Source organism: Bombus vosnesenskii, unplaced genomic scaffold (assembly GCF_011952255.1).
Source record: "Bombus vosnesenskii isolate JDL3184/JDL3185 unplaced genomic scaffold, Bvos_JDL3184-5_v1.1 scf7180000013355, whole genome shotgun sequence".
In the NCBI taxonomy this organism is placed as follows: Eukaryota; Metazoa; Arthropoda; class Insecta; order Hymenoptera; family Apidae; genus Bombus; species Bombus vosnesenskii.
The window spans coordinates 736,227-763,953 of record NW_022882990.1 but is presented as its reverse complement, the minus strand read 5'-3'; the positions used below and the strand labels follow the sequence as shown (position 1 = coordinate 763,953).

Below are 27,727 nucleotides of genomic sequence, written 5' to 3'. Positions count from 1 at the left end.
TCTTAAAGATAATACATTTATGTAATATTATATTCTAATAAGGTAGATGAAAAATATGTAAATATGTGTATCACATTACCATTTTTTTCACTTAGGAAAATATTATAGGTACCAGAAAATTTATAGCTATAAATATGAATCTTGAGTTACAAATTACCACAAACTTTATTCTTCTTTATGCTTATAATTGCATTTTTGTTTATGCAAAGAATTTTAATTATGATGAATTTATGAAACACTAAAAGTACTAAAATATCTTCCAATGTTGATCTTCCATGTGGAAAATTATTAATTTTGTCTTTGTTTCGAAATTTAATATGTAAATATTAAAATAAGTATGATGACTTTTATTTGAAAGAACTATCATTATGTGTTTTTAGTACTCCTATTGGATACGTATATAAGATGTAAAATATACATATAAATTTTCTTATATAATACAATCATTTTATGATAGTATTTAGCTATAAGACATTTTATTTATTTATTCAAAATAATATTCTATAACTATATTGAAAATGGACTCATATTTCAAGGAAAAAGGCAAATTGCCAAAGATATCAAACATATAGTTACCTTTCTTAGTAGAAACATAATGCTTTCTTTGCATTTTTTGCTGATTTACAGAACTAACACTTGTATTTGTGTTTACAGTTGATGAAAATGTTGAAGTTAATTTTCTTTTCTTCAAAGGTATATCTTCATCTAAAATTGCTTGTTCTTTAATAGAATTTGATGGCTGTACATTTATATTCTGTGATATCCACTTAGCAGACTTTATATTATTTGAAAATTCAGTTATGTCGTTATCTGTTATAAAATTTGCTTTTGTAATATTAGTATCAATGTTCATATTTCTTTTTGATATTTTGAAATGAGTGTTATCTTCAGTTGCATATGATTTTTCTGGTACATTTAACATTCTTGAATCTTCCGAGATATTATCTTCCATGACGCACTGGAGATTTTGTAATTTAGAATCTTCCTTGTAGATTGAATTAACCATAGAATCTTCATGAAAATTTAATACTATTTGTTGCTTCTGTTGAGACATACGCTTCGATTGTTGAACATTTGCACAATTTAGTTGTTTCTTTCCATTTTTAGGTGATGTTTGACAATATGACATGTGAAATGTTGATAGTGATGATTCACATGTATTTTGCACATCTTCATAATCCAAAGGATTAACAATAGTAATTTGTGAACATCTTAAACTCAATTCATTCTGATTAGATTGAACAATAGATGAAGATAATTGCTTTTCTTTTTTCTTTGTTTTAATTTTCTTTTTACATTTTAATATCTGTTTAGGTGATCTAGATTGTGGATGACCACTAATTTCTGTTCTACATTTCATAATATGATTTTGTTTTTCTTCACAATTGTATTGCATGTTTTCCTGAAAATTTTTTTGTCTTAAAGAACTTTCATCTGTTTGTTCAATGCGCTGCAGTGTTGTATCAGTATTACATGATATTAAATCTGTGGAAGACAATAAATCACAAGAATCTAAAGATTCTTTTATTACTAAAGGACTAGTTTCAAGTTCTACACATGTATACTTCTGTAATGAATGAATATCATTCTCTTGTTGATTTAATATATAATTCATAGATTCATCTGATGGAATGTTGTTGGAAATACAAATTTCAGGTAAATCTTCATTTTTTTTATCACTGAATGATTGGGTTTGATTAATAGTATCTTCCTTTTGAAAAATATAAAATGTTTCTTTAAGACTACCAACATTAAACTTATCAGTAGGACTAGAAAGACTGCATTTAGGAAACGATTCTTTCTCTTCAGAAAGTATGCTATTTGAATTAACTAAAGTAATTGATTGACCAGAGAATGAAGGTGTACTTTTAATTACTGGAAGAAATTCAAACACTTCTTCTCTACTTGTGTCCAATTCAAATCCAATCATATCCACGCTATTATTAACAGAATGATTTTGATTACTACACAATTCCTTATCCTCTTGTGAAAGTGTATTTTCTAAATCATTTTTTTCAGCTGTCTTTTCTTCAAAAGATTTCTCAATCAACCGAGGATTAACTGCTTGTATGTTTGAATACATAAAATTATTCGAAGGAGAGTCCATATTTGTTAAATAAAAATCAAATAAAAAATTTAATATTCCAGTTCTTCCAAAGCTGCCTTCAGATAATAATGTTTGAGAATCTTCTGCATCTGACAATATGTACTTTTCTTCCATTTCATTAGTATGCAAATGTTCAGGCTGTGAAAAAAATTCTGTAATGCAATGTAATACACTATCCGAATTATCATAGATTAATGGTGATTTTAAATCTCCCCAAATTTTTTGTTCGTCTTCAATAGTTTCTTGTTCATCACCATACAGGATACTATCAAAGATAGTGATATTTTCAAATTCCCCTATGGAACGTGATTCTTCTATATCAGCTTCTTGTGACAAATTTTGTAACGTAGATTCCCAATGCATATCTTGATTTGATTCTTTAGTATTTTCCAGATTATGTGTAAAAGATATGTCACAAGTTTGATTATTTGTTAGTACATTAATTTTATGTTGATCTGTGTCTTGTATATTATGTTTTAGAATTTCAAGATTTTTATTTTCTTTCTTAATAGGTTGTTCAAATTCGGATTTTATATGGTTACAGATAAGGTTTGAAGATGGTTTGCTTCCAGAAAAAATATTATTTTTTCCATAAGAATGATATTCTTTTGATTGAGGGATTGATTTATGAAATTCATTCAAAAAATGAAGATTTTGACAGTTACATACATTCAATAAGTCCTTTTTTCCATATAGTTCCAAAATCTTACTAAGTTTTTCTGTATTTGTTAATGAATTAATATTTTGTATCCAATCTGATGATGACGACAACGATGACGATGATGAGGATGATTCTGCACACTGATTTCCCAAAACTGTAGTAGAAACAGTACATATGTCCATTTTGTTTAAACATTCTAGGCGCTGTTTTTCTGCATAAATGGTCATAATATGTTCACCAATACGATTTAAAACGTCCATACATTTGTCAAGATCACTTAGCATACACATTATATTTTTGTCACAAATTGTTGTTTTATCAATGGTATTATTATCTATTGTATTATGTGTTACATCTTCGTTCTTTATTGTATTAAATATACTATTGTTATGATAGGAGAAAGGTTTTACCTCAATCTTCTTACAGCATCCTGTACATTCATGAATTTCCTGAACAATGTTCTTTTTCATGGTCTCTACCACTTGCGAATTATGATCACTCATAGATCGTAAATTATGTAAATGATCATCATTTTGTACATAAGCAGATTCAGTTTGGCAATAAGTATTTTCTTCTATCACATTACAATCTGTATTTATTGGCAATTGTTGTTTCATAGATTGTACATTTGTAATATTATTTTGGCACTCGCTTGACAAGAATATTGTCTTTATGGAACTTTTTGGCTGAGAAAACAATTCTTTACCCTGAGTATCTATTTCATTAGATTCATTAGCTGTGTTTCTAAAAGAAAAACTATGTTCAGAAGACATATTTTCATCCCTACTTTCTCTCAGTAGATTTAATATGGCTTTTGGTTCTTTAATATTTTGTCCCACAGTGCTTAGAAATTTCAGTAAATATAGAATTTTACTGCATTGCACATCAGTTTGTTTTATTGATGAAGTACATGTATCACACCACCTATGTTGAAACATACATTTCAATTCAGTATTTCTCTTATCGAATATACGATTAAGTATATTTTCCAAATTATCAATATTATTTTGAACTGATTTTTGTTCAGTTGAAGTACAACTTGCTGTACTTTCACTAACTTTATTGTCTAAAATTGGTAAATCTCCTAGAAGAATGTTATTAGAACAATTTTTAAAGTTATCTGCACTACAAACATCTGCAATTTCTATTTGATCTCTATATTTTATTTCATCAATTTGTTTCTGCACTTTATATTTTTTCTTTGCCATTTTTAACCACTCTAAATTTCTTTGACACCTTTTCTTCTTTTTCTTTTTGTCAATTCCTAATTCATCTTCCTCAGCTAAATTAATTAAAATTACCTCTCCAGGTTTTAATTTCGATGTCTTTTTATACTTCTCAAATTTGTTTCTTTTTCTTGGTAAAGAAAGTTGTTGATTGCTAATTTTACTGTTTTTCATGTTTTCTTCAAAAGAATAATTATTTTCTAAGTTACCTATATGACTTTTCTTCAATTCATAACTTGCAAAAAATTTGTGTACATCATATGACAAATTCTAAAAGAAAATAAAAAATAAGAATTACGTTATATAAACATTGCAAATATTATTTAATAAAAAATTTACCTGTGATAATTGGAAATTCAGCTCGGAAGTTCTTGTTAAGGGAGTTTCTTTAAATTCAGCAAACATTGTTTCTTCAAATACTAAAAAATTATTGCATGCAGTTTTTAAGTCAAATGCATTTGATTGCAATAGCCAAATAGTCTCATTTTCAAGCCCTGTGGGTGCTTTAGGTATAATGTTTAATAATTCGTCACGCATTTTTGGAATACATGGACCTAATATCGTTAGAGCCTTCTTATTCAATTGCCTTTTCTCTTCAACAGTTTCTTTTATCCTTTTCCATACTTTTAAAAAAAGCAAATACCTGACATAATCTACATCTGTCAAAGAATCTACATTCTTTGTAAAATTAGCAAAACTTTTCCTGGTATAAAAAGAATAGTTTATATTACATAAGAAGACATTTTTATACTACATTTATTTTTAGACTAAGAAGCAAAGAATATAAAATATTTACGTACATAAATATAAGGTCACAAACTTTTGCATATTTTTTAGTAGTAAACTTTAGTTTAAGCAGCACTCTGAAAATATGCTTTTCTGAATTACCTGAAACAAAAGTAAATATTACTTTCTAATGTTATTTGTGTCTTATAAGTATGAAAAATGATATTCCATCTTTATAATAAAAGAATATAATAATTCTACTGGTGTAATATATTTCATATTATACCTTTTTTAACTTACTTAAATATATCCATAATGCTGAAAGAAGTTTTGAAGCAAGTTTAGAAGAATCCATAGTGTGTTTAGAAGTTTTGAGTTCTATATCTATATATATTCCCAATATCACTGACATCTCACTTAAATATAAGTTGCAATCACTAACATGCTATTAAAAACATTCATCAGTAAATTATTAGTATGTTGTCGCTTTTATTAAATTCATATAATTTTTTATTAAATTCATAAAATTCATAATTTCTAACAATACCTCTTTAATATCATTCCAGTAAAGATGAAAAAATATTAGTGTGTTACGTAGATGAGTTTTTAATTTTATCATATCTAGTGTCTTTTCACGATATGTATTTATACTGGTTAAAATATTTCTGAAATGCAAAATATTGATCAATTAGTTTTAAACTATGAATTATGATGCAATTATATATTTTAATGTAAATAATTTTGTTATTATTATCTTTCTTTTAATTTCAGAAAAAAAACAATAATCTTACTGTGTGTAAAGGAAAAGTAAATGTTTTAACAATTGGTAATTTCTATGTCCCACAGATGAACACATTATTTTATTAAATTTACTGAGCCATGGAAATATATTTTCAGATGATTTAACATCAATGAGGCTATTATCCTCATGTTCTTGATTTTCATATTTCTTTGAAACATTGATAGGACTATTGCATATCCATATTAAATCAATCTCATCCTTTTCATCCATTATTATTTCTTTTTCTAAACTATATAAATATTCAATAAAATAAAAATATATAACAACTTTTTGAAAATATATGATGTTTTTATCACTAAATAACATTCAATTAGATTACAGAATGTTATTGTTTGGTATGTTTATTTCTTCTTTCTTTCCCTACCTCTCATGATATATTAGAATGATAATATTTATTAGTCAATGAATTATCATTTAATAAATTGTCAATCAAGGTAAAAGAACTGCTTATATTCGTGTCCTGTGTAGAATGAGCCATAATTTTCATTAAAAATAATCTTATTAAACCTAAAAAAAACAACAAGATTATGTATATATAATGTATTACAATATATATAAAGGTCACAAAAGAAAAACGTGATAAGTACATTTTTGTTAATTTTTTGATTTTGATGTTACTCTATGATTAAATAGGAGTGTTTTAACATCATATAATGAAGAACAGAAACAATCTGTTGGATCGAAAGATGCTAGTATTTGAAAAATAGCTGATAAGTTGACAAAGTTGTGCGAAAACCAAAGTCATAATTATTAAGACAAGCAATATTTATCTTTGATATTATAATATTATAATGAGCAGTATCTTAAAAATTTTTAAAAGTAAGAAAATGTTTTATTCCGAAATCGAATAAAAAGACAATCTTGATAACACAGGATTGATTGACAATGTAGTGAATTTAAGACTCCTTTGCTGCAAAAAAAATAGGAAATTTAACTTATCATATTTTTCCCTGTAGTCTTCATATATCGTAATAACTTATTTAATATTTTGACGAAATATTTCGATGAACAAAATCAATGATTTCTACATGACGTGTTTATTAACTATTTGTTAGTTGAAATTGATTTCTTAATTATGAGTCGAAGAATTATTACATACTTTTTGCGCTATACATAGAACAAACGTGTGCTATACAACGACACCAAAGAAAACAAAATCAAGCTACTCACAGTCAGTAATAATTGTACACGTGTTGTAACATAATATTTAATATAGTCGAGACATCGGTACGATTCATAATACAATTACGTATTGACGTTTAGACATGTCATGCAGAAAATTTAAAAGAATAACAGTCAATAATCAACAATGAGAGGCTGCAAGTTTCTTTTAACGTGATTTTGTTTTTAGAAGCACATCAAAAATGCAGAGACTCAATACCCCCACTTCCATCAGTCACACTGTGTTACATCGTTTACTACACATACACGCAACAAAATGAAACTAAACGGGCATAGCCGTCACTTTCATTTCTTCGCAAATAAGCGAACTCATAGTTTCAGTTTTTCGCATTTGCAACAGCACAGCCGTACACGAAAGTAAATTTATTGCAATTTACGCCGTCTGTTGTTAGTGTTCTCGAAACTTACAATTCTTTGAAAATCGAGTAAAACGCAGTGCCTGGCGTCGATGCTAGATCAACGCCGTCGTTGTCGTAACATTCAGATCGTCGCTACGGAAGTTGCAGATACAGGTACGGTCGCACCCATCAAGGAACCCTCGTATATTGTACAAAATAACCTTTCTTTTACTTATCATTGCTAGTGAGATACCATGTATTTTATCCAAATTTCATAAATTATTTTTTCTCCAAATGTTAAAGTAGATTCGATTTTTCGAAATCATAATCGTGTCTCTGATTATCATTGTAAAATTTAGTGTTACTTAAATTCAACATTTTTCTATGTTTACATATATAACGAGTATATATTTCTTCAAAATGAATTATTATTTATATGTATTATTGAAACAATAAATAAAGTAATATGATTATATAATTTTATATATTCCTATCATAATACCACATGCATGTTTCACAAATTAATCCATCTGCAAACATAGAAACCACGTCTCTTCTATTAAATATAAAATTGTATCACTCTGTCGCAAGTAGTGTCAATCCAATTGACGAAAGAATTTCGTAAAATGACTCACGCTGTCACGTGAGTTTCATTCAAATCGGCCGTAAAAGTTCAGTATATACGGTCCTGAGAAGAGAAGTTGCACATCGAAGCGCAGACGTTACTCGAACTTTTCGGCTATAATAACCGCTAGCGGCCGATCACGTATGTGACATGGCGTCCGGGTAGAAAGAAAGTTGACTGTTAAATAAGCGTTAATGTTGTTTTTATGACATTGACCGACCGAAAAGGGAACATCCGAGGCCGCGAATTTCCCACAGACACCGGCATTGATGGTAATGCATGCGAGGAAACCACAAAGGATCAGCGATGGGTAGGGTACCGACGTCAAATACCCAATCCTGACACAACCAACCTCTACTCACCTCACCTCTCATCTACAAAGTCCGTCCATCCGACCCACTCGATATTACTACTACCGCTATTCGTGGGAGAGATTCCTCGATGGAAATATCATTTTCCATCCTGGAATGCCCACTGTCTAGCGATTTTATTCACTATTTGTTTTCTATGGTTTCAGGTACTTCGAAAAGCACCAGGCCCATCCCTATCAGGTAAATATCATTCGAGCAATTGGTGTCGGGGGTTTGGGAGTGGGGTAATTCGTTCACAGTGCGATTGTACGCACGATTTTACCGCGATTCTGTTCATTCTCGTATCAAATAAAACAATTCACTCATTTCATTCGCGCTTTTTTCTTTAGATAATTACGTGATCAACTGTGTCAGTAGCTCTTTCATATTTCTTACGTTATCTTTCTTTCCTTAATAGTTCGTTGTTAACTAAATTACAATTAGTAAAGATTAGTTGTAAAGATTGTGTTATAATATTCGAATGTACGATATTTTCTTTTCTTCTAGCATTTCTAATATTTCTCGTGCAATTTGCCCGCCTATTTTGTCCCTTTCATGTAGTGCAAGTATCGCTTAGTTTGTGTGTGTTGATGATGTATATGCTATATATATATATATATATATATATATATATATATTTACACATATATATGCATATATATGTGTATATATATATATTCTTGCTTTAGATTCCCGTAATCGAGTGTCAAAGTAATTTCGTTCGTATAGTTTTATAAGAGACTGTAGACACGAATTGTAAATCATATATATTGCGAAAAATATCAGTTCTCTTCTCTATATGAGTTTAGTCAATTTTATACGTTACAAGTTCGATACTTTGAAATTGTGTAAGTGAACTTGGTTATTGTTTATTTTTTTCGAAAAATTTTAAAATCTCATTTTATAAATGTAAAAACAGAATGAATTATTAAATTATACATACTCTTTGAGTATATGTAACCTTTTTGTGCATAAATTTATTTTTGTTTTTTTATATTTTTGATTATATATCAAAAACATTAAGGCAGATGTAACACAAAGTCTGACATTTTCTTCAAGTGCTGTGCAAAAACTTCAATTATATATTGTCCTTGAAGTATTCATTCAATTATTAGTATTATTAAAAATGCACTAATTCTATACACGTTTCAGTATATTTTTGCAATTTATATTCAATATCGCAAAAATAGTGCGCAAATTGATGTAATTTTGTTGCTTTTGATAAAAGATAAAAATTTTACTTAATCTTGTAAACATAACCTCACTTTTAGAAAATCAATAATTCATTCTTCTACATTATGCAGATTACTAATAGTACATTGGAAGTGTTGCATGTATATATTAATTAAAGATTTTTCTACAATATATTATTTGCAACAATCGTTTTTTAGTAAAAGTAATAAATAATTTCACGATATTTCAATTATGCTTAATTCATTCATTTTTTCCTCATATAGGCTGTAAAAATAGTATTGAACTATTCTTTAATAAAAAACACGATGTATTGTTAAATATTTCCTGTGTAGAATTGGAATTTGATATGATAAACAATTTTGTATACAATAGTTTTTTGTAGGGTAGTTGTTATAACATAACAACATATTTTTGATATTTTTCATAATTGCTAACAATAAAGAATATAATAAGAAGTATATGAAAGTTTTTATGATCATTATCAAATGTTAAACTTTATTTTTTATATTTTTAAGAGACAGGAGGTACACATATAATATAAAAGTAAATAAATTAACATTTATGAAATTAATCTGTCAAAAAAAAGTAATTTATTGAAAATTTAATTTAATCATATTTGATATTTAATATTTTCATACAGAACGCAAAATATAACAGTTCTAAGGGTGGATACTCATCATCAACAACATCATCAGATAGTCGTTACGAGGGACGTATGCGAGATTCCCCAAATGGCAATTCTTATAGTCCAGCAGGGGGCTTGGGTATGGGTATGGGAACAGATAGAGACAGTCCTCGCAGCTACACATCCAAGCCCCTATACAAGAAGGAGAGAGAAAACAGAGACTACAAGTTATCCTCCTCTAGGGACAAGTACTCGGGTAAATAACATTTAAATATTTTTTACATATATCAGAATTATTATACTTTAAAATGGTATTCAAAACATATGATACATTAAAGATGTATTCAAAAAGCTTAATAAAGATTTGTCAAATATTTATATTATGAAAAATTTGGTAAATGTAATTTTATTCTATATTAAATAATAATACAGTCATTTTTGCTATAACCTGTTGATGCCATTCGTAAAGCATGAGAATTATGTTATAAGTAAGTTTTAAGATAACACAATTTTTTGTAAGTTCTTGAAATATATGATAAAATAAAAAATATCAATAAAAGAGCATCATATTTAAGAGTAGTAAAATAGGATTTGATATTTATAAAAATATGTATATGTTATGTATCATACTCACTAATTGTAATTAATAATATTTATGTTACAACAAATGTATATGAATCTGGATTTTAAAGATTAATATCAAGATTAAGTGATACGAACATGATATATTTTTAGTTAGAATTTACTTTAATTATCTCTATAGTGTTGTTTAAAATAATGTTTTAGAATAATGTTCTATTATTGTTACGAGATGTAAAACACATAAAGAAAGACTATATATGTATAAAGAAGAATAAATGTGTAAAAAAATGAATAGTAAAAGAGATGTTATATATTTAACTATATTTCATATATTCATTAAGAATAATAAATGAATAGTGCTTTTATTTCAATGCCTTTTAAATTTTATTTTTTAAAATTATGAAATCTGTGTTATAGCAAAATCGGCTGTATAATTTCTTTGAGAATTAAAGTTTTATTCCTTCTTTCTTCAGTATAAAAACAGGGTTGTGTCTTAACATTTTCAGCTGTAACATGCTTACTTGCATATGTGTAGATTGTGCACGATCCCCAAAAGACAAGAGAAGCCGTGAGAGCAGAGATTCAGAACACAGGACCAACCATGATAGGAGTAGTGGAGAGGTAAGAATATTATAATTTATTATCTAATTAATTTTTAGATTTGAGTAATATTAAATATTAATTCTTTAATATAATTTTCGATATTTTCTAAATGTTTGATTATCATATGGTAATTAAAAATATAATTTATTTGGATTTCATAAATATAAAATTATTTACATATAATGAGTACATTGAATTTTCCCTTAATATTGCATTCAAAATTTTTTTGCACATTTACATAGTAGTTGGACTGTGAAACATTTTGTATATGGTTGCAGCTCCAATTTGTCTAAATGGCTTATATTTTATACAAGTTGCATACTTTTGAGATATAATATTATATAGAAATATATTACTGATATATAATATCTGAATATTGTTTGCTTATTTTTGCAGATTTTACATCCTATAAAATTATCATCGAATTCATCAAGAGAGTCATCATCTCAGAGAAAACCATCACATAATTCCTGTCAGGTCAGTATAAAATGTACTTCATATGAGTGTTACTAAAACAATGTACATATAAATCAAAAGATAGTTAGAAATAGTTTGAAAGGGTATAATAGAGGTGAAAAGAACATGTTTATTGAATAATTTGAATTAAATATATTATATATATATTTTATACATATTTGATGTGATAAACAATACAAAAATTTAATGATAAATTATTAACATTTAAATGAATATTATTAAATTGTTATGTATAATGTGTCATCTCAAAAGTTAAAAAATTGTCAAGTATTGGGAGTACACGTTCAATGGGGGTACAAGTTCAATGGGGGTACACAGGATCAACATCATGGACAAATGTAATTTCAACTTTTCGAACAAGTTTTGGAATTCATATGAATATTTTCCATCGATTCAATCGTTTCCGGAAATTTTAGAACAGTCTGTTTAGGACAAACGTGGTGATGAGCGAGGAGGTGCAATGGAACGTTCGGCCAGGTTTGGTGATTGGTCAGAACATATGAGTTCTTCAGGCAAGAAGTATTATTACAACTGCAAAACAGAAGTTTCTCAGTGGGAAAAACCACGGGAATGGATTAGTCGAACAGAAAACCGACAACGTCAGTCCAATGATTATTCTTCTAGGTCAAGTACGTCTAATAATATTATATCGCTAAATAAATTTCTTCAATTCGAACACAATTCTTTGCTCACTGTTAGCATCTTTTTTTATAATAATACAATTTCTCATATTTTAATGATTATGATTTGTTGTTTCATTATAAGCACATTTATTATATTTAACATTAAAGGGACTGTTCAGTATAGAATTTCATTTTTTTGCTCGTAGGTCATGATAAACATTCCAACTCGCGGTCAAATAGTAGCAGTGTGCGAGATGGTAAATCATCGCGTCAGTCCGACAAACGAGAATATTGGAGCTCATGCAGTGGAAGTGGTGGTGGTAGTAGTAGAGAAGATGTTTCTATTAGGGAAAGGGAAAGGGAAAAAGAACGGGAAAGAGAACGAGAACGAGAAAGAGATCGAGAACCAGGTAGAGAAGAAGCGGGCGTGGAGCGTCAAGCACAAGATATGGATATATCTCCAGGTGATTCTACTCCAACTTCCGAACCTCTGACATCTTGTACCCACGATCCACTGCCTCAAGGTCCTGTTTTGTTAGCCACTGGTATGTTCTATTCAAACAGTACAATAATGAAAAGTGAAAGAAATAGGAAGATTATATTAATAGATTGATAATTGATTACAGCGTTACCTCGGTTAACATCACATCCACCATCTACACCACAAACACCTGGAAAACTTAATTCACCGACACAACAAGGAAACAGTAATGCTCCAGGTCCACCGGTTTCATTAGCAAATCTTCCAAGACTTTTGTCTCAAATCACAGGCAATAAGGAACAACCCGACATTACACCACAGAAAGCACTACAAACACTTCAAACAGCTGCTATTCTATTGTCTAGACAAGTAAGTTTATGTTTACATGTTTAAATTCTTATTTTTTTTTAAATTAATGACAATTATTTTTTTCAATTAATATAACATAATTGATATAACGTTTTAATTAACATAACGATATTACGTTCCATTCATGAATATTGTATTAAAAATCTATTTACGTATTTTAATTTGATTCTACTTCTAAACTTTCTTAATTAAAAAATTTTTATGTATTTTAAAATGATAGATGATATTTTTTATATTATGAAAAATTATCATGCATGCGCGCGTGCGCGCACGCGTGTGTGTGAGTGTGTGTATGATAATTAAATAAATGTATATATGTATGCATAGCAATAGAAGAAGGTCTAACTGAAGATACTAGCAAATGCTAGTTATTAATCATAAATTAATATTTCTGTATCTTTTTCTTGAAAATTATACATTTTCTATATAATTAAATATTTAGTTTCCTTTTTTGTAAAGTTATACGAAATTGCTTTTCAAGATTGGTATTTAAACTCTTCTAAACTTTTATTATAATTTAAATTTTAAGATATACAGGGTAAGATATACATTTAACTGGAAATCTCACGAGAGATTGAACTTATCAAAAAAAAATATTTTAACAAAATTTATTTGGTTTGAAAGGAGACATCATATGACTTCATTTTTTTAAATAGAACTATATATTTCTTAATGCATTAATCGATCCATCTTAGCATTTCCTATGAAAAGATATTAACCTATTTATATTGAAAAACTATTAGTGTTTGTAGATATTTTAACTGTAATTTGTCATACGAAAGACAGGGAAAGACGTGAAGTGATATTTTTCTATTTATGTTATCTTTGTCTTTCATACGTCACGATCTGCAAAAATACAATTTCCATCATATGATGCCCCTCTTTGAACCAAACAATTTTAGTTAAAACATTTTTCTGATAACTTTAATCCCTCGTGAGATATTCTATCGTTTCAAGTTGAACAAAACATCCCATATGTAAAAGTACTCTAATTTTTTACTAATTTGTGTCATTAAATTGATAATAATGTATCTTCATATTATGTAATTTTAATTGATTTATTTTAGTTGTTTTAGTCTTTCAAATAAGAAACTTTGCACATAAGAAATGCGATAATTGTTAAAATTATTCGATTATGTTTTTATGTAGCAGTCAGCTAGTGGTGACCGAAATAATAGTGGAAATGATGTAATGGTTCCACTAAAGGTTGATACAAGTGGCAATGTTACAAATGAGGGACCACCTACTCCCACACATTCGGAAACCCAGGATTGTATCGATGCTCGAAAATGTATGTTGATAATCAGTAAATTAATTTGTATATAATAAAATCATAGTAATCGTAATAATTAATAATTGCCTACTTGTTTTCCTTTCATAGTAACAAGTCCTGGGGCGACGAATTCTGGAGTACAAGGTTTAAGCTCATTGCAAAATCTTAGTACATTAGGTTCCCTTGGAAATTTAAGTAATACAGGTTTACAAGCATTGTCTAGAGTACAGCCTCCTTTAACACCTTCCTTAACACCATCACTTGCTAATCACTATCGGGAAGATTTAACGCAACACGTGCGTGCCTTTCCTGCTGATATTCTTGAAAAACAGGTATATGATGTACATATAATTATTTTGAAAATTGTAGATTGTATATTTTAAAAATTATATATTATAATGAATCATTGAACAATATTTGGGTAATTGTTTTTAGGCACAGAAGCTTAGTGAAGAAGCACACACAATGGGAAGTTTGCAGTGTACAAGAGTGTCGGCAGAGTTAAAGACGGCACGATCGATAGTGAGGCTGACAGAAATTCAAGCAACGTTACAGGAACAAAGGTATATTTCATTATATTAAAATCATATAAAAAAAATAATTATATTAAATTAAATCAATTGATCCTTTTTAACATTCTAGGATATTATTTCTTCGTCAACAAATTCAAACACTGGAGGAGCTAAAATCCCAAAATTCCTTCATGTCTGATGATTCTTAGTGTAAGAAACTTTATAAAGTAATTATAATTACAATCTATAATTGATTCATGCAAAAATAAAACATAATTATTAATATTCTCATTAATATTGAATAATTAAGATTGTACCTAAATTATGATATCATGATAGAAGTGATAAAAATAGTAATGAATATGGGCTGCCCAGAGAGGATTGGCTGTTCCATTTATCAGGTAGTGAATCATATTACAACTGATTAGGAAACCCACCTCTCTAGGAAGCACAGGAGGCCTATCCACACGCAGACACAACACACTAAGCAAATAGAAAATGAATCTATTCTATCAGTTCATTGCAAACTATTGAATTGTCCACATCGTCTTGTATTACCTATGTTATACGTGTCAATGTTTCATATCCCAAGATTAAGCGGCATTTTAACTAGTTGAAACATTTTTGTTGTAAATCTCGGAATAAAATTCGTGCCAGAAGTTTTAATTCAATTCTTTATCGCCATTATCTTACCTAATTCCCATATGTATAGGAGGAAGTAGATTTGCTCTGTAATTATAGCAATCTTTTTTCCTATTTAAAATTTGTCCTTAATATATTAATATTAAAGGAAAAATAATTATATACAACTAAAATTTTTAGTGGACGAAATCGAAACTTGTATAAAATTTGTAAATAATTTTAAAGGTTTACAATAACCTAATATATGTTACTTATTTTCAGTCTTTTGAAAGCACCTTAACACTGCATTACAAACACAGATTGCGCAGAGTGTGCCAAAATCAGGTTAAATAAGTCAAACACTCAGTGTATCTCAATCTTAAATAATTTTTATTTTCTGCATAAACTCCTCATACAGCTGTACCACATAAGAAAATGACTTAATGTTGTATAATTGTATAGCTCTTGTAAGCGAAAACTGAATACGTAGATTTTATAGTAGACAATGTGACATGATAATGAATTGGAACCTTTAATTAGTAATAACCGGGCTACTTTGTATAGAATTGTGTAGAATTAATCTAATTTATAATTACTTGATTTTGTAAAATTTTTGAATTATGAAAAAAATATTTATATACTTTGCCCACTCTAATTTTGTTCAAAGAAGATACTTTTGCTTACTTTTTTTGTATTGTGAGTTGAGATATACCACGTAACTAAAATAAGATATTTTTTACTAAAAAAACGTATAGAACAGACATATATATATATATATATATATATATCAGGATGTTAAAACCACGAATATTAGAGTAAGTTATAGTATGGATTTCTTATTTTGTATATTTTCTTTGAGGAACTGTTAAGGAGTGAGCTTGATACTTATAGAAATAAAAAGCAACGTGAAATGTAATCATGAAACAAATACATTTGATCTAAGAATTCAAGATTGCGATTGAATTCTAACATTCGTTTTTCGATTACTTTCTTTATGTGAACCAAAGGGTTTTTACGAAGTACTACGCGCATTTTTTTGTCCTCGCATATATTATTTGCTAAAAAGAAAATTAAAGTTTATAGTGTAATTACATTATACGTTAATTGTACATAGTTAAAAACTCCTTGGTTCGCATCATTATCTAAATGCCCTCCTAAAATCTTTATTTTACTAGCTACAAAATAAAAATGTAAACCAAAATTAAACATTGTTTTCAATTGATATTTTTCATATATCCTAGTACTGTATAGTATAGCTATTATGAATACAGTGGAGGATAGTATTAAGAATAATAATGGTAGTAATGTTAACGCGAATGTATCCTATTCACGGTGTTTCTCAACGCGAGCTCAATAGCCCTCGTCATCGCAAATGTTACGCGTTAAAGCAACGTCACATTTATTCAATAAATTATACAATATGAGGCTATCGAGTTTTTCACTCGTCATAATTACATTTATACATTCGTTTCGTAAATAGATGCTAGTTCCATCCTATGTAATGTACATTACTATTTTAATTATAATCTTGTGCTTATTACGTACTTTTCAATGAATCAAATACATCTTTGCCCCTTCATGTTTCTCTTTAAATAAAATATTTGCCACTTAATAAGTATTTCTGTTTTTATCTGTATTTCCATGCTTTGTTTGTGCGAGTAAAAATTATTGAATTATAAATGGTTTATCGGTTGAGAAACACCAATACTCCTTCACAATATTATCTAACATGTCATGAGAATGTTATAACATCTCCATAGCACCTGAAGCATACAGTGAACATTCTCCCATGTACATTTTATTTAATTACAGGCAGTCATTGGACTTATTTCATAACAAACTCTCCCATTTGTGAACATTAGATCATTAATTAATACATTCTCAATATAATCATTACAGATATTCATGTAAATTCAGTACAATACATAATTTTCATGGACTAAGATTATAATAAGGCCTCAGAACATTTGACTCATTCTTTTACATCTCATAACTCACAGGATTTTTGTACATTTTGTTAAAAAATGTATTATCAATTTATGAATAGTTATTTTTTTATAGATAAATTTCTTATCTTTATCATATGATTATTACATATTTTTTTACTTTACAAATAATTATAATAATAATAATTGAATTGTTACAATCGAAATGTAATTAATTCAAGGATTAATACATAATTTTATAGAAGTAATTTTAAACTTATAATATTTAGAATAAATTCAAAGACAAATTCTATGAGTCACGAGATGTTACATATCTATTGTTGAACGATTTTAATGTAGTGCTCTTCAAGTATTTATGCAAACACATTGCAATGGAGAGTACAAACTGCTACAAAACAATTCCAATATGATTTGCTGTACAATCGTTAATACATATACGTCACGCGCTCGTTATGTTTTTTAAGGCCATATACGAGATTTATTACAAAGGTATTGCCTCTTTCAGGCAGCATTTGATATATTCATTAATTTGGAAATTTGTCTAAGGATAGACAAATGGACGACACAGCCTCGACAGAGAATGTTCACAGTGTAAGACAGCAGCATAGACATATCTCAGCGCAGCCTCACTTTACCATTGGTTAGTATTTCAGCTGGTAATTATACAAAGCTATAATTCCTTAAGTTAAACAATATAACTATGTGCGGAAGAACCCTTCGTAGATCAGATTTTTTTTATACAAAGGATAACATTAAGAGGTACTGTAAGTATTAACTAGTTTATTTCAATTACTGAATTGTTATAGATTTTGTTCTACGATTAAACGGTAGGTTAATTGTAATTTTAATTATACAATTATACAAAGAAATATTGATTAATTATGTTGATACATTTTTTTACATACTTAGCAATACTATTCTAGTATTATAGGTAACAACTACGAAGGGTATTTGCAGAGTATGCAATTTGTAAATTATCAACATGAAATCAAGGTTTCTTTGTTATATATGCAGAAATTAAAAACGCCTTAAAACCTACAATGTAAATATTACACAACATATAAAGTAACAATATGTAACAGAGTTGTTTTGTACCTATATATCTACTATGGCAGAAGGTGGGTCTTGTGCCGAGTTATTCTTGGCTACTGTCAATTTTAAGCCAACATTATAGATATAACTATCCTAATCTTAAATAGGACGTGCATGATTTCATATTAATTCATTAATCATTAACACGTCAACTAACTACTTTCTGTATTTAGGGACTTCCAAATGTAATAGTTACTTTTATGGCTTTTTAATATTTTGAAAACAACTTTCCTATACTTACATTTACTTTAATATCACTCTAGGCTAAACTGCACTCATTGTAAAAATCTGTTATTTCACAAACACTGCAATTAAAATGTAAAAATGCTGTCAAAGAAATAAGTGAATCTTAAAAAAAGGAAATTATTTGACTTAAAAATAAGTATCTACAATTTTTGAAATTTATGTGTAATTTTGTAATATTATCTCTATGAATTTTATTGTAATATATTTAGTTTTACTGTAATACAGAGTGATACGTTTTCATGATATACATAGTAGAAGCAACAATAATATACAAAGTTAATAACAATTTCAGAAACTTACTATAAAAATACATTCAATTTAGTAACAAAAGAAAAAGTAACTCTTTAGAAGCCCCATAATAATTTATTTCCATTCAACATACTTCTTGATTCATTTTCCATTCATTCTATGGTAAAACACGCAACATTACTATAATTTAATTCTATTAAAATGGCATTCAGTATATTCTTATAGAATTAGTTCATTCAATATATAAAAAAAATATACAATTTCGACTACTCAATGCAATCGTTCAGTAATCGTGAGTTTGTACTATCCGAATGCCATTTTCTTTTATGATACATTTTTCTTGGACTAGTACTACAAAGACTGTAGAACTGTCCGCACAATTCTAATGAAAATATAATTAATGTCTATACGCAGTGGGACTTCATTGATATTCAATCAATTCACAATACTCGTAACGTGTCAAAATTTATAGAGAAAATGAATAAAAGAATTCTGTTGATAACCATATATTTCTCATCTCATTAAGCTCCTTCAAGATTGTGTACCTGACTATGTAAAATTGTGTATACTGAATACATTAAAAATAAGTAGTCAGGTACAGATGATTGTTTTTACATACAAATATAAGAATAAAGCCATTACAAGTCATTACAATGTTTCTTTTATTACAAAAAATAATTTTTAATTAATGTATTTCGGCACTATTTAGTCCCTCTTGCTTCTCAGTTACAAAAGTATTGTTACGAGTTGTGAATGATTTATACTTACCTGAGGGATACACTCCCACTTGTTATCCTCAATAAATTGCATGTATTTAGTGCTTTGTTAGGTTTCTTTATCGAGGTATTCTTTCAGCAAATTAATTTGTCACGTCAATACGCACACATAGTGTCTTGTTTGGGCAAGGTATTAGTAATGCGATGGCAGATTATGTATGATCTGTCATAGTTTCAAAAATGGCTTCATGCCAACATCAAAGTATCTTTCGTTATTATTGTATAATTTAAATAATTTATAATTTACAGATCCTGTAGAACACAAGTGGCTGTACGCAAGCATATCCTATTGACAAATTAATATATTACATAAAATGCTTGGTATACCACCACATTGATGTAACCATTGATGGTTGGTATATTTTCATTGCATCATACCGTAACTTAAGCATATATTCAAAAACATATTCATACACGCGGTTGCTTGAGATATATATAAAAAAATGCGTCCGAGTGTATGTGTAACTATGGTCGTGTGTTACTTGCCCTCTACCGCATTCTTCTAATGGCTTTTTTGAACTTCCTTTGTGGAGTTTGAGTAGGTATTGCTCTGAAATAAAATATGATAATATATAACAAACAATTCTTGTAATTAACATGATGAATAATTTTGTATAATTTATACATACTTAAATGCTACAGGTGCATTACCACCAGTGAAGTTAAATGTTGGTGGAGTATTCGGATCAAATGTTGGTGTAGTACCGGGAGCATTAAAATTAAATCCTGCAGATGGTGTAGAAGCAGATGCCTAAACAAATTAATTATTAAAATTTAATTCTAATTAAATTCAACTTGTTCAAGACATCTTGACATCTTGTACTTTAGTATACTTACAGTACCAAAATTAAAACCGCCTGACGTAACAACAGGTGCTGTAGATCCGAAATTAAATCCTGTATTTGAAGGAGTAGACGAGAACGACGACGACGCTTGATTCTGTGTACCAGGTTGTGATGCACCAAAAATTGGATTTGTTGCTGTAGGTTGACCAAATGCTGATGCTTCTGGTTTAGGTGCATTAAATAGAAAGCCAGAAGAATTAGTTGATGCAGGATTATTGAATGTATTCCCAAATAAATTAGCGTTTTTCTGGGCAGATGAATGGCTACCAAACGTAAATAATGGTTTCTGAGTTGATTCTGCAGGATTAGTATTTGTAGAAAAATTAAATCCAGTTGCTGGTTTCGCTATTGGTTGAGCAGGAGTAGTGCCAAACGTGAATATGTTTGAATTTGGTGTACTAGTTTCATTTGACTTTGAGGTAGATCCAAATATGTTAGGTGTTGACTCAGTAGTAAACGACGAAGCAGTATTATTACCAAAAACGGGTGTAGCAGATGATCCAAAAAGTGTTGATGTAGCTGACGATGCGCCAAAAGAGACTGGTGTTGCAGTTTGTGCTTGGAGTGATGGATTGAATAAAGATGTTGGTTTATTATCTGTGTTTCCAAATACACTTAATTTTGGGTCAGTTGAACCAAAAATTTTAGGTTTATTTTCCGTATTACCAAATATTGGTACTTTATTTCCTGGTACTACAAAAGTCGAGGATTTACTTGTATTTGCAGCACCAAATGCAGGTTGTTTGTTATCTTCAGTTGAAGTTTGTCCAAATGCTGGTACAGTTTTTGTATCATTATTGCCAAACAGCGATGGAGCACTAGAAATACTTGAGAATAATGAACTTCCAGGAGAGGCATTTGGCAATGTACTAAAAGTTTTAGTTATTGAGGATTCTTCCTTTGTTTCACTGTTCCCAAATGTAAAGGTATTAGATAAATTAGAAGTAGGAGCTGATGTTGATATCTGTCCAAATGTTGGTACAGCTGGTGCTTGCGTAGTTGATTTTGATTCAAGAAATGTAAAGGAAGATTGAGTAGAAGATGGAAGACTTGATACCACAGTTGTAGAAGCACTACTAGTAATTGTACTTGTGCTACTTGGTACAACAAAAGAAAATGCAGCAGTTGATTTAGGTTCTTGTATACTGCTTTGAGTTACTGAAGGTAATGTATTTGTATTAGTAGTAGTAGATTCGATAACTTCTATGTTTGGCTTTGAAGCTCCTGCCACAGTACTTTCTAGCAAAGGAGTTTGTTTTTCTTCTTTTATGTCTGTTTGTTCAATTCTAGGCTTAGGCATATTAAATGTAAAGGTAGGTGCAATTGATGTAGAAGTTGTTACATTTACAATCTGCTTATCACTTTCTATTGTTCCATTTTCACTCTTAGCTATACCAAATGAAAATAGTGGTGTTGAACTTTTTCCCACGTTTTCTGAATCTTGTTTTACATCAGTCTTTTCAGCATTATTTACTTTATTTGGAACTCCAAAACCACTTCCTGAGGTCAAAGAGACATTATTATCAGATTTCTGTACTTCACTTGTTTTCGTATCTTCCTTTTGAATACCAAATGTAAATTGACCTGTTTGATTACTTTGTTGTTTTTCACCGAATTTAAAACCATTTGTAGATATTGTAGTATCAGTCTTTTCTTGATCAGCTTTGTCAATACCGAATTTAAAACCACTAGTATTTGCAGGCATATCAAAATTAAATTGTAAATTAGAATTAGTATTTGTAGAAGTAGAATTATCTGGTTTTGTTGAGCCTGGTTTTGCATCACCACAAGCTACACATGTAGTAACTTTTGTTTCATTTTGTAGCATGCAAGTATTGCAAATCCATGCACCTTCAGGTTTTTTAAACTTATCTCCAAATCCATTTGAAAATAAAGGAGAGGCATTCTTAGTAGCAATCCCAGTACTAGGTTTAGCTGTATTACAACATGGACAAGAATCAATAGAGATGAGATTTCTAACCATACAGCAAGGGCATTCCCATGTATCTTTGTTTGAGTTTAATTTATCCATATCTTCATTTTCATCAATTGATGCATTGATTATATTCTGACATACAGAAATATTTGTGTTATCTGTAGGATTCGTACTGTCTTGTACACTCATTTTTAATATACTTGATTTAGATGTATTGCAAAAAGTACACATAGTTGGGTTTTCAGAATCATTTAACCTACATTTAGGACAGTTCCCAGACTTCGTCTCTTGCTTTGTATCTGGTTTTAGTGCACTACACGCAGCACACTTAGTATCAGTTTGTTTATTTCTTACAAAACATGATGTACATTCCCACTGATTACTTGAAAGTTTAAACTGCGAGCCAAAATTATCATTTGCTGTAGTTTTTGATTCACTGACATTGCTTGATATTGACAATTCAGAAGTCTTCTTATCTTTAAAACTGGGTCTAGTAATCTTGCAAGCAAAGCATTGTGTTTCAGAATTGTTATTCTTAAACAAACATTCAGAACATTCCCACATAATTGAAGTATCTTGTATATTGGATTGTACATTTCTAACAGATTCAATAATAACTTTGTCAATTGCATTTGTTTTATTATTGGTAGATTCTTTGTTTGACTCTAACTGCGTCTTTGATTCATCTGATTTTTCAGCTTTTGTTGTACTAGATTTAGAGCAAAGAATATCCATAACACTTCCTGATTTTAATTCATTTGAAGTAATAGGAATAGTTTTATCATTATTCTTTATCTTTTCTTTTAGTCTAGGAGCTGTAGATGAACCAGACCAAATAAAATTTTGTGTTACAGGGGGTACATAGTCATTTGATGAAGTGGACTTGACACCAACTCTTTTTAAAGGAGAATCTGAATTACTAGATTTATCAACTGATTCCTTATCAGCACTAATTGGGCTACTAAATGTGAAATTATTAATAGATTTTAAGTTCTTTGTGGTATTTGTTACTTTTATAGGACTTGCAAATGTGAAGGTATCTTCTTCGCCTGTATTAGATTTGTCTCCTATATTTGTATTAGTAGATGACATAAAGTTGAAATTAGGTAAAGAAGATATAGGTAAAGGTATGTTTGGTAAATTAACTGGTTCAACTGTATCTTCTTGCTCAAGATTTGCTGCTTTGGTTTTAATTTTTCCATGATGTTTTGAATCTTCATCAATTTGTGTCCTGTACAAAAGAAATTACATATATTATGACTATATATTTAATGATTACCAATGTTTATTTGGCAAATAATTATACATACCAATATTTTGAATAAATAATAATTATATATTCACCTGAGATGATATTCTTGAGGAGGCGGTGGTTCGCTCCGTGCCGAAACAATTTTTCTAGCTGCAGCTGTCGTATCTTGTAATTTTTGCCGCCGTCTCAATTTTAATATATCGGGTATGGTTGGTACAGTTAATTCGCGAGTTAAATGACGTAATCCAACTTTAGTTGTTGACGTCATTTCCTCCCTCGATCTCTTTTTATTTGTTGGTGATATATTATTCATCATTTTTAATGGAATTTTTTTAGCATCAGTTATTGGCGATGAAAAATGTTCTAATGCTTCCAATATTTTTTTAGCAGTTTGACTCATACCAGATGAATCTGTATTAGATGGTTTTACTTCAACACTTGTTCTTTTAGGAACTTGAAGTTGAATCTGAAATTAGTAGCAATTAATATACCATAAATAATACTGAAAGTAGTTAAAGAACAATAATTAAAATTAATAACACATACCTCATTTGAACTATTAAACAAATTACGTCCTCGTTTATAAAGACCAGCTGCATTTGCTCCACCAAAAGTGGTATTTCCACTGTAAAAAGGAGATGCCAAGGCAGATGCACGATCCTGCGTGTTTGTCATGATTGATGCATTAAAGCTTGGTCTACGACTACTTAAGGAATCTCGGGTATTATCTAAAAATAAAGATCTTGGAGACTGTATATGGCCGGCTAAAAAAAATTTGTATATTAAAATATATCTTGAATAAGAATTTATATTTTTAAAAGAGGAAATGATATATTTTTGACATATTTAAACATGAAAAAATATTTCTTATTAAATATAAAATCACAAAAAAGATAAAGTTTACTTACTGAAATTTAATTTGTCATTAAACCTTTTTCTTTTAGAGAATGGAGAGCTGTAAGAGACATTTGATGGAGCTTCTTGTCTATTGGTTTGTGGAATAAGAGAACTGCAACAGCTAGTGCTCTCACTGGATTCAGAATTATCATCCGTACCATTTGTAGTTCCATTATTTGTAGTAGCAACTAATGAATTTAATTCTGACCTCTGTGGTGCTATGTTTCTAATATCTGATTGTGTTGCAGGTGTAGAAGATACTAAATGGCTCATCCCGCTTGGTCCAGCCATTGCAGGTTTAGAAAAATCTTCATTCTATAAAACCATTAATTGAAGAAAATATGTTCAAATTAACAACATTTTTATATAACAATTTTATATAACATTTTTATATATTACCGTTTCATCATGAATGAAATATTGTTGCTTAGATGGACTGGCTTTGTTAATTGTTGATTTAGTTCTTGGTTGAATTGAAAATGTACCAGGTGGATGAGAAACATCCATACGAATACATGGTCGTTTTATCGGTGGAGGTTTCTGAATATCTTCTTCTGATTCAACCTCTTCAGGATTTCCATTGTCCTCTAATATATCTTCATCATTTTGAGATGTATTAAACCACTTACTAATCCACAACCTTTGTGGTAAAAGATCAGTCACTTTTGTTGCTACTTTTTTTACAAAAGACTGAAATATAAAGGAAATAAATACATAGATATTAAATAGTACATGTATGAATTTAAAAGGAGTTATCAACAGGAACAGTATGAGACCCATTCCAGAGCAGGAGATACCTCAAATTTTGTGGATAGAATGAGGGCGGTGAAAGAACGCATTGACGAAAAGTAGAGAGAGGAATGGAGTTTTTATAGAAGTGACAATTGGACGAGGAAATTAATTTCTAATGGTTGTACTTTTTTAACCTCCTTTAACTTTTAAGTGTGTATCGAAAGACGATTAGTAAGGAGGATCACTCGAGCATGCGTTGTTCCACTGCCCTGGGTGGATTTACGAGAGGATTGAATTTGAAAGCTACGTTAGCATGTCACTTATGGTGGAAAATTTGATAGAGGCAGTAACCAAGAAAGAGAACAATAGGACTAGGTTTCAAGCGTTTTCTAGGAAGATCATGCAAGAAAGACAAGTGCAAGAGATGATTGTGGAGAGGAGGAAAAGACAAGCTAGTAGACTGAATTAAGAAGACTAAACTAGTAAGGGATACACACTAAGGCCAACCCTGAAGTAATGTCGAAAGGCGGTTCTGGGGTTGGTTCCTGTATCATAAGAGGAACGGATAGAGGTGGGGTTTTTAGTGGATATGGCGATTCCATCCGCTGAATTCTATATACTCAGTCACTGGGTATGTGTAATAGCATTTTCCCTTCCTCGAGGAAAAAAGAAAAGAAATATTAAGTAGTACATATGTTATAATATTCATATATATAATATTAATTGTGTAGTATTATGATAAACATAATAAAAAATATTAATAAATGGAATATAAATTACATAAAGGAAAGAAGTTATATGTATATATATACTTATATTAAATAAAATGAAATTATTTATTTACATTATACATGTTTGTATTATATGTAGTCATATTTCATTTAATATACTTGTTAGATAATAATTCTAACAAATATACACAGAATTAGAGATGAAAAATTGGTTATTAAGTAGTTGGTTGGTGTAGTTGCGTAAACATAATAACAATTAAAATACATAAAAAGTCATTCTTAGAAATTGAGGTTAAAATAATTCGACCGAAAGCAGATTAAGTTGCATATTTACTTAAATCGATTGAATTAAACGAATATTATCATTAGAAAAAAAAGAAATGATCTTCAGAAAAGATTACAAGATATTGCATGAATTTGCGCAAAACGTGATTTTCCAACGTCACGCGTGTCTTTTTCGCATACATACTAGATGCAAATGGTAACATTTAAATTTCTTTAAGCTGACAGAGTGATAAATTTACGAGAATTGATTCGCTTAATACATTCCTCAAGATTTTCCTGGTAAGGAATCACGTTTCAAGGTTATATGTTATATGCGTCTTGATAGGTATCTCATGAGCGAAGTATTGTAGTATCTACTTAGTATGGGAAAGATTGAGGTTATCGAGTGGATTCACATAACCGTGACGTCGTCCAGGTTCGTTGAAATAGCACTTTAGGAAAACATAAGTCATGCAAAAGGTAGACTGAAAAGAGGTTGGTACATAAAGCAAATTCGTTGGGAGGTCTAATTTAAGCGGTAAGGCGCGAAGAACCGTTGGATGTGAGGCAAATTCGTTTCTGTCGCGGCAGACTCGTGCCAAGGAGATATTACTCACATTGTTTGTATCGTAGGGCTTCGTATTATGCGACGACGACCGTCTTCCACTCAAATTGTTACTCCGCTTAGCCATGATGGGCACTGATCACTTATTTATGAGTAAAAAACACGCGAGAATGTCTTCAAACGGCGCATCCCAGAAATTGTCAGCGAACCACCACCTTCGTGAGTAAAATCCACGAGAGAAAATATGGCCGCCCCAAAGACCGCCACCAGGGCGCCAGGTTTCTCTGGAATATGCGCTTGTCGCGCCTGCCCACGTGACACATCGTATGCGTTCACTGCCTTAAAGTTGGCGTGTGGTATTGCTATCTCTTTTTAAAAAAGCTTTCCTTATTTCTTATTCTTTATTGAATTATGAGTGTTCGAAACGTACCTCATTTCACTACATGTATCAGTATTGCAATTAGTAAATGTCTATTTTCTTAACATATAACATTTTTTTCATAGTCCGTAATAGACTTTTGTTTGTACCCTAAAATTATATTATACATTACTAATTAGTAATTAATTAATTGCTAATTCTAATCTAAAGACCTATAATATTCTGATAATAATATGATAAACCATGTAAATATTTATAAATATTTTAACAGGGTAGAGAAAAGATATATACATTGTGTGTGTGTGTGTGTATGCCTTGTGTGTGTGTGTATGCCTTGTGTGTGTATGCCTTGTGTGTGTGTGTATGCCTTGTGTGTGTGTATGCCTTGTGTGTGTGTATGCCTTGTGTGTGTGCGTGCGCGCGCGCCTTGTGTGTATGCC

The 27,727-nt window shown here is 29.7% G+C and overlaps 3 protein-coding genes across 14 annotated transcripts; 1 reads left to right on the top strand and 2 right to left on the bottom strand.

Moving 5' to 3' along the window:
• Positions 1-139: 139 nt before the first annotated feature.
• Positions 140-8,175, bottom strand: LOC117237051. Of its 6 annotated transcripts, none has more exons than XM_033500642.1 (8): positions 8,030-8,175; positions 5,887-6,029; positions 5,512-5,746; positions 5,268-5,385; positions 5,021-5,165; positions 4,795-4,882; positions 4,334-4,697; positions 140-4,264 (listed from the first exon to the last, which is right to left on the bottom strand). In XM_033500642.1, the coding sequence occupies exons 2-8, from the start codon at positions 5,891-5,893 to the stop codon at positions 485-487; spliced, it is 4,737 nt and encodes a 1,578-aa protein (XP_033356533.1). In that variant the 5' UTR covers positions 5,894-6,029; positions 8,030-8,175; the 3' UTR covers positions 140-484. The 6 variants fall into 6 exon arrangements, with proteins under 6 accessions (XP_033356533.1, XP_033356530.1, XP_033356529.1 ...); XM_033500639.1 differs by lacking the exon at positions 8,030-8,175 and adding an exon at positions 7,113-7,233; XM_033500638.1 differs by lacking the exon at positions 8,030-8,175 and adding an exon at positions 6,693-7,091.
• Positions 7,767-15,427, top strand: LOC117237060 (WW domain-containing adapter protein with coiled-coil homolog). Of its 4 annotated transcripts, none has more exons than XM_033500667.1 (12): positions 7,767-8,048; positions 8,185-8,218; positions 9,852-10,092; positions 10,954-11,039; positions 11,418-11,498; positions 11,929-12,127; positions 12,328-12,666; positions 12,748-12,971; positions 14,124-14,262; positions 14,353-14,576; positions 14,680-14,807; positions 14,887-15,427. In XM_033500667.1, the coding sequence occupies exons 1-12, from the start codon at positions 7,873-7,875 to the stop codon at positions 14,963-14,965; spliced, it is 1,950 nt and encodes a 649-aa protein (XP_033356558.1). In that variant the 5' UTR covers positions 7,767-7,872; the 3' UTR covers positions 14,966-15,427. The 4 variants fall into 4 exon arrangements, with proteins under 4 accessions (XP_033356558.1, XP_033356557.1, XP_033356561.1 ...); XM_033500666.1 differs by having other exon boundaries at positions 7,768-8,048; positions 14,121-14,262; XM_033500670.1 differs by having other exon boundaries at positions 7,779-7,977.
• Positions 15,428-18,083: 2,656 nt separating this feature from the next.
• LOC117237052 (nuclear pore complex protein Nup153) lies at positions 18,084-27,236 on the bottom strand. 4 transcript variants are annotated; one of them, XM_033500646.1, is made up of 9 exons: positions 26,961-27,236; positions 25,016-25,306; positions 24,825-24,931; positions 24,628-24,749; positions 24,266-24,483; positions 23,812-24,185; positions 20,524-23,698; positions 20,316-20,437; positions 18,084-20,236 (listed from the first exon to the last, which is right to left on the bottom strand). In XM_033500646.1, exons 1-9 carry the CDS (start codon positions 27,033-27,035, stop codon positions 20,176-20,178), a joined length of 4,545 nt encoding a protein of 1,514 aa, XP_033356537.1. In that variant the 5' UTR covers positions 27,036-27,236; the 3' UTR covers positions 18,084-20,175. The 4 variants fall into 4 exon arrangements, with proteins under 4 accessions (XP_033356537.1, XP_033356538.1, XP_033356535.1 ...); XM_033500647.1 differs by having other exon boundaries at positions 24,266-24,447; XM_033500644.1 differs by having other exon boundaries at positions 24,628-24,931.
• Between the last annotated feature and the right edge of the window lie 491 nt (positions 27,237-27,727).